Below are 10,000 nucleotides of genomic sequence, written 5' to 3' on the forward strand. Positions count from 1 at the left end.
ATATATATATATATATATATATAATATATATATATATATATATATTATTACCTTGAGGAAAGTAAGAGCTAGCCTTAAATCTTCACTAGTAAAGGAATGCAAACGAGAGTAAAAATTTGTCCTCCAAAACTCGCCCAATGGGAACTTGGTGTCGGTGCTGCCTCTTGCAAGAGCACTGGCCAGCTCTTCCAAAAGTGGATGTACTTTTGGAAGGACTGCTTTACAAGTCTGAAAATGAGTAAAAACAAAAGGAATAAAACATATTATGTAGAGACATATTTCCATTACTTTATATGTCTCTACAGATAGTAGGACATTAACCTATGTCATTTACATATGTTCAATGTATTTACAGCATGGTGTTGTTGCATAATTAAATTACATTAATCCACAGCTCTACAGAAGGTAAGAGAAAGAAAGTGGGGAATGGGGAGAAGAAAGAGGATAAGGAGAGAGAGAGAGGAGAAAGACTACGAAGAAGGATGGAAAGGAACAGATTTGATGTGTAAAGTCTCTTACCTTTAGCACTTCACCAAGAGCTGAATAATTATTAGCATCAAGTGTAGAAGAGAGCCACTTTGGCATATTCGAACACTTCTTCATTAAGACTAATCGTATCCACAATAAACAAGGCCTTATTTTCTTCATGGGCACATTTGCAATATTCTGCAATCGCTCCAATACTAATTCATATGCTGAAGATTCATGGTACTGTAAAATAACATTAAAAGAAATCATTGCTATCAATTAATAAGTCATATAAGCAATGTTTATCTACATCTTTTATGAAAATCAACATAACATAAGTTATCAAAATACAGCAGGATTTGTCTATATCAACTTACTCTCTCCAAAATATCCAAAACTAATGTGGTTGCCATGATGTTAATAGCTTCTCCCCCTTCTCTGATGCCAACCAATCTTTCGACAGTGTTTTGAAGTAACTTGGGATGTTTTCCGAGGTGTCCTGATCGTACCAAAGCAGTGTATCCCAGGATTTCTGAGACCAGCACATCATATAGTTCCTGTTCAGAGGATGAAAATATTAAGTAAAAAGTTAGATACAATTCTCACATCTTTTTCTCTAATCCAGTGATACCAATACTTATATGTAATTATCTAGATCCATTCCTATCTTATTCAATTTAAAAAGAAATGAGCATTAAGAAAAAATTGTCCATTACATCTGCTGACCATACACATACTTACATCATCTCTAGAAACTTTGTTTTCAAATTCCTTCTGTAGAGTTTTGTAGGTGAACTCTACTGTCTGGCTTTTATGTTTCAGGATTGTATGAAGTCCAGTGTATATGCCTTCCTTTTTATTGGATGTTAGTCTACAGACAAGTGCCTGAATTATTTTTTTCACATTATCTGGGAGACCTTGACCCTGTAAGACAAATGACAATTAAGAAACTCTGTTGACAATATCAGACTTAAAAAAGTGAGGAGCCTACATATTCCTGTCAATTCTGTTTTATCACATATCACCAAAACCTTTGCAAATACTGCAAACCAAACAATACATTCCAGTTATAAATTCTAAATATACTAAAAATTAAATCATACAGAATGTTAGATTAGCAGCATATTAACCATACCTGATCAGAAACACTTCAGGCAATAATATTCTCAGTAAGAGAATGCAACAATTAAGGCCATATAGTATAACTTACAGAAAGATGATGACAATTGGATCTGAATAATTAAACAAGAAGTTAACCCCTTAACCCCCTGTGGACGGGTGTCAATGTGTATGAGGCGATATTGGACACTGCTCAGTCATGAAGTATTATGACTGTAACAGTGCTAGTCCCAAAACTATAGCTTTCCAAAGTCAGCCAGCATTTTCCCTGTCCCTTTAACCCACACAGGACGGGTGGTACAGTACTGTACCGCGCATTCAAAAGCCCAGTGGCCGGGCGGCACAGTATTGTGCCAGCCATTCAATTGATTTAGGCCTAATAATTCGAACGCCCCGGCATTTGGACATTCAAGGCTAGAATTCCCCCGTCGTGGATGGGTTAATTTTTAGCCAGTGCTGGCAGGTAAAAGTTTAGCTGTCTTGACAGCCAGTTAGCTTGCTTAGTTCCGTGTCCACAATGGGTTAACGACTAACGACGGGACTTTCTGGTAGTCTGAGTAACCTGGCGTATAACTTCAGTGGAGGAATAGCCCACAGTGTTGGGCATGTGCATTTTGAAATACCCCAGCCCATCACTAATGGGTTATATATATAACCTATCATTTACTTGACAACTTTACAGACAAAACCTTTGATAGGATTTAGATGTGACATTTTTAGGAATGAGATGTGGGATTTACTATTCTTAAATAATTATCTTTTTTATACTAGGTATCTGTTGGTAATATTATATGTTTTGTGCAAATGACCTAATAATGAAATTAAGAACATTCCATATTAATAATGACTTTGTCATGACAAATTCCATACCAGTCTTTCTCAGCCATCTGTCACAAAGTTCAGATGATACAAGAGACAGTTTTTGATTTATACCTTAAAATTTCACCACAGACACTCTTGGCTCATGGAACAATTATAGCTGTCTTGTTATATGAATTATGATCTTTATTTGCTGGAGAGTCCACACCAATCAAAGGATCAGGGGCCTTTTGATGTTTACTAGTCGGAGGTCAGGTGGAGATAGGCTAGGCACCAGGGAATATGCATGTTCTGTTGTAAGCACCAGTCTAAAAGAATCTTATTTCAAACTAAGCTTAAACCGTAAAGGACAGGTCTTACAATCTGACACAAAAAGGTACTTCTATCTACTACAATTCAATCTGTAAAAAAAAAAAAAAAAAAAAAAAAACTTTTTGGATTCGATATAATTGTGGAATATTATGTGTGTTTTCACCTGACTATGACTAAGTTGCATATATATGGCCTTTAACCCATTCATGCTGGTTGACTTGCTATCACATTCAGTGATTTTTGGGTCAGATGCCGGTGACAAGATATTTGGTCAAGTCCGGCGCTCCAAGTGAGTGGGCAAACAGCGCTCACTTGCGGCTAATGTGCCTGAGAATCCTGAGGAGTTAGGCTTATACGTTCAAATACCCTGGCATTCAGACCATTTAGAGCCAGAATAGCCCCGACATGAATGGGTTAAGGATTCATATGGAAAAAAAGTGAAACTTAAAATAACAATATACACACAGTACTATGACAGTACTTAAAAATGACATTCCTTGCTAAAATTGTTAGTCTTTTGATTACTTGACAGGTGACACCTGTTGCCAGGGAGATAGTCTTGATGTGCAAACAAATTAACTATCCTTGAAAAGCAAGAACTTTGGGTATATCAAGCCTGCCTTTTAATATTTGTACATCCAACCTCTCAAGTGGAAAGTCCAAAGTTTTTAACTTAGCTTTGCTCTCTATGACTCCCCTACCTAGGTCTACAAAATTTTCACCTCAATGGCAAGACTGAGTCTGGGCAAATTACAGTCCTTTGGTATTCTGGGGAATTTAAACATCCTACCAAGGTTAAATATTGTCCACCTGGTGGGTAGTTACAGAGGCAATAGCCCTCCTCAGTGTTATCTTAGGAGTGAAGAAGCCAAAGGGTCTGACTTTGGCATGACACCAGCATGTGTAATTATGTATAAGACAAATTTTTACTTCTATCCTGCAATTACTCTGGTATACTACCAACCACTCTAGCTATTAGTGTAAATATTCTTCATGCAGTTGGTCAACATGTACTACAACTGTTTGTGGACAGTGCTCACTGTAATGAATCCTGTGGTAACACATTTGTTAACCCATTGACAACAGATGGCATGATTTGCTGCCAAGGCAGAGGTGGTTGTAGACGCGGATGGCACCATGCCAAGCAATGTAAACCCGCCATCCGCCTGTATACATATCTTATTAAAACTGTGACCAATGGGTTAATATCATGTTAGCATTATGGATGGTAACAGTAATTGTTATGCACACCCTACACCAAATATGCTAACAAAGAAACTAAAGGCTTCTACTGCAAATGAACTGTGAGAGCCTTGATTGCCACATGCAATAAACTTACTTAAAAATAACTCGTGTTTTTAATAAACAATTGTACCAACTAATTCCTGTCACTCCATCATGAGAAAAACTTACAAACTGACAGTTTTGTATTAATCCTCTCTCCTCAATCCTCTACCTCTGAGTAATATTTTACGTTCACAATGAGACACATATGATAATGCGGCCACATCATAACTAAATACACAGAGAGCAAGAACATGTGAACACAACCCCATCAAATCCCTCTCCTCCTCTTCACTCACCGAAAAACCCTGTAGTTCCGTCTCGACATGTTTCATAATCACCACCGCCCCCTTGGATTGCTGCCCGGGCACAGGGGACGAGAGGGCTAAGATAGCAAATCGTAATTCATCGGGGAGCCTGATCAGCTGCATCGTGGAGAGGGTCGTGGTCTTCTCCAACGCGTGTGCTCCGTCGCCATGCGGCGCCAAGGCGAGACTAATCGATCACTTTGTTTACCTTGTCATCTAACATTTTAAAAAAAAATTGACTTGTGGATTTTGACAGTTATCTCTAAATTTATATATAATGGAGGAAAATTATTCGAAATTAACTTAAATTTTTGAAAAAAGCGCGAAGAAAGTGATTGTAACGGCGGCATTCTTTTAGGCCTTACTCTCGCCTTGGCCTCTCCCTTAACCCAACATGGCAGGTCTCTCCGATGATTACTATTCCCGGTAAGATTGAATATTATACAGAACAGGATGTAAGTATGGAGATTATTTCTCCCGGAATGTTGCCCATTACATTGGTAAGGACCCAGGGACAATATTAGCGGCCAGTTTGGTTCCCAGATGTGGTTGGGAAGTGGGAAAAGACGAAGTGTTGATGGTGTGATTGTGGTGTTGATCGCGTCGTGGGGAAATTAACAAACAGCCACTGATTTTATATTTTGGAAATGGGAACTATAAGAAACGCTGCGAGCTTTAGGAGATATTTGCTAGAATCAGAAGGTAAATAGGACAGTCTGTAGATAATAATTGGAGAATTACTGAAAAATAAGTTGCCAAAGTATTCGTATTGAAGCCAGCCTGTCTTCCTACACATTTTAGTTTGACCTGGCTTGACCTGTTGACCTCGGCCTTTGAGTAGTGTGGGAGGTCAATTAAATCGCATTACGTATTTTATCATTACATTATTGTGGGTGCTGTCCTATTTTTGAGAAAGTTTAGTTATTAGTAAGGCTAGATTTATAATGGGAGGGAAATTGGGAAATTGGGTATTTATTTTTGTTTATTGAATTCTTCCCTTTTATTTAGTTGTAGTATTTCATTCATCGGTATTTTCTTCTAGATGGTTTTAATATTTGGCATTATTGTTGAATATCAATATGAAGAATTTGGCATTTTTGAGATGCCATCTCATTGGATAATGGTAGTTTACAACAGCTGTTACTTTTTGAAATATATCCTAAGATTATGAAAAAAAGAGTCGGTTAGGGGATAAGATCAGTTTGCATCCTGGGACCATGTATTGAATTTTTAAAAGTTACAAGAAATCATTGTTTTTTTCATTTTGTGCTCTTGTTCTTGAAATACAATAACAACCAGAAATGTTGTATGAATGGATAGAGTGAGCAATATGCATCCACCACAAGTACCAATCAACATTTTAGACTGTCTAATTTATGCAAGTGCAACATGTCCATTGATTTTCTTAACCCCTTGATGATGGTGTGTCACACCCGTGTGACACGGCTAAATGCCTGATGACGGGGCGACACCAGTGTGACGTTCCCGACGCAGTATTGCATAGGCCCGGCAAAGGGGGTTGCCTCTTCTTGCCGGGCCCATCGGGATTGGGTTAAACGTCTAGTGTTCGTAGCATTTGTCTGTATTTCGCAAATAGCAAATTCAAATGCATGCAATTTAGCTTTTGATAGTCATTTACTTGCAAAAGTTCTTTACAAATAAAATCTGCAACTTCATGCCATCTGTATTGCCATTTAGAAAATGGGATTTGTTTTCTTGTAATTATTTTGGGTGTGTTCTGTCCACTTGATTATCAAGGAGGGGCTAGCGTCTTGAGTCCAACCTGACAGTCTTAGTGTCAAGCAGAGCAAAGACGGAGAAGCCTGTGCCATGTTTACTCTGGCAGAATAGAGCTTGGACTGATTCCTTATTTGACAATAAATTGGCAAGTATGTCTACAAGGTCTTGTCATACATGTGAATGTCTAAGAAGCATTTACAAGAATGTTATTGATTGTTCATCATAACTTAACAGTCACAAGCAGGTTGGGAAAGAATGGGAAGTTGTGTTTTAAAGTTTTCATGTGGTGTGTAATTTGATTGTCATTATGTTGTACATCATAAAAAAAAATATTCTGACATTGGGCTGAACAGTACTCAGACTTTTGGGAAATGCTATTCAGTGATTAAGTTTTTTTTTCAAGGGAAAGTTGTAGAAGCTCACTCCTTTAAACCACTAAGTTAAAGATAATTAGTGTAAATATAGTATGTTTGGCTTTGAAAGCTCAGTAAAGGTATAGACAGAAAAATTTGAAGTTAAACAAGTTTTTTTTATAGTAAATTTATGAAAGGGTTATGAGTAACCTCTTCCCAGTAATGTTATAATTGTGTGTAAATTGAATAGTGTCAGTTTGTTACATGTTAAAAAATACAACAGTAAGAGATTTGTGAAATTCATTCCAAGGAGAAACAGTTTTCCTTGTTAACAATATTTAGTGCTTGTCATCTGCTAAGGCAACTTGCCTTTCAACTCCATGTGCTCCATCTGCATGCAGCCATTCAGGATAGCACTGGGTGAATCTTACCAATACTTCCATAATAACTTGTGAAAGATTTTTTTTTTTTTTTTTTTCTGAATTGAGTGATAAAGTAAGAACCTTTTAAGGGGACAGAAAATCAACATGAAACTGGAAAAACCTTCATGATCATTATAGTTAAACACAATGTGATAATACTAAATGAATATAAATATTCATGAAAGTATTATAGCCCCATATACAAGTGTTTGTGGATGTTGGAAAAGTCAATAGAAATGTGAAGGCGCCCTTGGTTTCCTTATAACTAAGGTTTAACCCATTTGTGCCAGATGACGTGCTGACACTTTTCGTGGTTTTTGCGTCAGACGCCGGTGACGAGATATCTAGGCAAGGCCAGCGAGAGGGCAGCCCAGGCTCATGGCTTGTGCTCCCAAGAATCTCGAGGCGTTAGGCTTATGTGTTCGAAAACCCCAGCATTACGACCATTCAGAACCGGAATCGCCCCGGCGTGAATGGGTTAACCCTTTGATGACGGTGTGTCACACCCGTGTGGTACGGCTAAATGGTTGATGACGGGGCGACGCACCAGTGTGACGTTCCCGATGCAATATTGCATAGGCCCGGCGTAGGAGGTTTCCACTCATCGCTGGGCCCATCGGGATAGGGTTAAAGATTGCATCAGTAGGGATGAAGATAGAGATCACAGACTTAATTATTTCAAACATCTCAAATGTTACTGTAAGCTTCCTGGGAAGGCAACAGATGGTGTTGCACACCCCAGAAAATTAGTAACTAGTTAAATATCCCGTAAATGATACTTTTTTGACTACATGTCATTTTGACCATTGTCAAAAAGTGAAGCAAATGTACTTGTAGCGAGTGCTACAATGGATACAGCCAGGTTTTAGTAAATATAGTTGGAAATTTTGAACTTGTATGTGACTTTAAATCAAATTGTGGCTATCTATTTATTATGCTTCTAAATTATCTTGTGTGCAAGGGATGGCTAGGGTTACCATCCACTGACTGTGGGATTGAAATTGAATGATTGCCAGCTGAGAATGCTACCACAGCACCACACAGCATATCGTGATAGGGAATACCACAGGGAGGAGTCTGGGTGCTTGCCCCTGGTAGGAGGTCAGTGAGGATTGTTTGGTTGTTCTGACAGTTTTGAACAACTTTCAGCTCAGATTCGGCAGTATTTTGATAAAGGGGCGTGTCCTCACCCTTCCTCAATTGCCCAAAACACCGAAGGGAAGTGGTTGTTTTAGTTTTGTCAGTGACTTGAAGGGAAATGGAAATGAAAAGTGATTTTTTTTATTTTTTTATTTTTTTTTTATTTGCTTATTTGTTGTCTTTCAAGGTCATTCTTTCAATATAAAATCCTTGTGGGATCTGTTTATTTTAAAGATGTTATCATGTTACTTTAACCATAGGTGAATGTATTGAGAGTAGGACAGTAGTTTTAGTTAACTGCACATGTTACATTTTAACCCACACAGGACGGGTGGTACAGCATGTGTACCGCGCATTCAAAAGCCCAGTTGCCGGGCGGCACAGTATTGTGCCGGCCATTCAATTGATTTAGGCCTAATAATTCGAACGCCCCGGCATTTGGACATTCAAGGCTAGAATTCCCCCGTCGGGAATGGGTTAAAACAGCAGTATAAAATTAAGTAGATAATACAGTTTATTCAATTGAAGTTTGCTGGAAATAGAAATAGAAGCTAGAAAGGGGTAAAAACTGGATGTTATCCCAAGGCCACGCTGAATGTCTCGGAATGATTTTGACACCCTTCTCCAAAGGGGTGACAAAGTTTTTTATTATTATTATTATTATTATTATTCAGTAAAGTCAAGAAAAAATATCTTCACACCAGTGCCACCACAACATGTATATACAGTGGAACTTTGTATAAAGTATATAGATAGAGAAATTTCATGAGATGATACAACTTCATCTTTCACGTTGTAACTATTCTGATGGCGGATACATTATCATCTGTTGTGAGTGGGCTAAAGAATTGGTCATATCCATTTTGATGACAGATGTAATGTCATTTTTACCTGTGTCAGAATTTAAAGTCCGCTTGATGGTGAACAAGGGACATCTTTCATATACATCTGTAGTAATACAAAGCAGATTTTACAAGTTAACCCAATCCTGATGGGCCCGGCGGGAACTGGCAACCCCCTACGCTGGGCCTAAGTAATATTGCCTCGGGGATGTCACACTGGTGTGTCGCCCTGTCATCCGGCACGACGGTGTGTCACACAGGTGTGACACATCGTTGTCATTGGGTTAAGCTTTGAAGTGTATCTGAGTTGGATATTATTGTACTAAAACTCCAACAGAAATAATGATATTGAGGATGTACTTCAAGTTCCAGGAAAGATGGGTATGGTGCTATATTTATAATTATTTTCTTTATTTATGAGCTAAAAAAAAGAAAAAAATATTTCATGTGAATTTCCATATTACTGATGACAGTTGCGTAGCTATGCATTGTCCATCAGTATATAATTTAGACATTGTTATTTAAGTGTAACCTTCTCATTTCTTTATGAAATGCCTCCAAAGTTTTTCTCATAGCAGAGATATATATATTTTGGTAACTTATCCTTTTTGTTCAGGAAAACCGTAAACCAACAGTGGTGTTGGAAACAATAAGAGGTGTGCAATAAAAACATAATTGCAAGAGGGAGTGATGTGTATGCTGCAAGGATGAGATGAAATTTCTTTGTTTTAAATGGTTTTGATGGTGGGAACAGATATGAGAAAGAGATTAGGGGTGGGTGAATATTTCCACGTATAGTAATATCTCTATTCCTCTCCCCTTTCTCAGGAATAGCTATCGAGGTGGTGGTGGTGGCGGCGGCGGTGGTGGTGGCGGAGGAGGAGGTGGCGGTAACCGATACAACGATGGTGGCCGGGGATATGGCGGCGGCCGACCTCGCAGGCCAATGCCAACTGAACCTCCCTATACGGCTTATATCGGGAACCTCCCAAATGGTGTTGTCCAGGGAGACATTGACCAGATCTTCAAGGCCCAGAGGGTAAGGGGCATGTTTGAGTGGAAGATGTCATAGTATTTAATGAAATATTCAAGAGTCGAGTTTGTACCCATTACGATGTTCAGCCGTTTGTTTTGTCTGTTATAAGTCTAGACCTCTTAAGTTTTCATGTTTTAGTAATATCTATTGTTACCGA

At 38.4% G+C, this 10,000-nt stretch overlaps 2 protein-coding genes across 3 annotated transcripts in view; one reads left to right on the plus strand and one right to left on the minus strand.

The window, feature by feature from the left end:
- LOC122265895 (uncharacterized) overlaps positions 1-4,495 on the minus strand; it is an 18,580-nt gene extending 14,085 nt beyond the window's left edge. The window contains exons 1-5 of the mRNA XM_043035360.2: positions 4,302-4,495; positions 1,210-1,392; positions 846-1,025; positions 520-711; positions 52-228 (exon numbers count right to left, since the gene is read on the minus strand). Coding sequence (XP_042891294.2) covers positions 52-228; positions 520-711; positions 846-1,025; positions 1,210-1,392; positions 4,302-4,433 — 864 coding nt within the window. The 5' untranslated portion in view covers positions 4,434-4,495. The remainder of the gene's footprint in view (positions 1-51; positions 229-519; positions 712-845; positions 1,026-1,209; positions 1,393-4,301) is intronic.
- Positions 4,496-4,678: 183 nt separating this feature from the next.
- Positions 4,679-10,000, plus strand: part of LOC122265896 (eukaryotic translation initiation factor 4H) — a 17,135-nt gene continuing 11,813 nt past the window's right edge. For both annotated transcript variants that reach the window (XM_043035361.2, XM_043035362.2), the window contains exons 1-2: positions 4,679-4,736; positions 9,636-9,846. In XM_043035361.2, the coding sequence (XP_042891295.2) occupies positions 4,705-4,736; positions 9,636-9,846 (243 nt within the window). In that variant the 5' untranslated portion in view covers positions 4,679-4,704. The remainder of the gene's footprint in view (positions 4,737-9,635; positions 9,847-10,000) is intronic.

The sequence above is a fragment of the Penaeus japonicus genome, unplaced genomic scaffold (assembly GCF_977035675.1).
Source record: "Penaeus japonicus unplaced genomic scaffold, GWHDUDI00000001_assembly GWHDUDI00000017, whole genome shotgun sequence".
Lineage (NCBI taxonomy): Eukaryota > Metazoa > Arthropoda > Malacostraca > Decapoda > Penaeidae > Penaeus > Penaeus japonicus.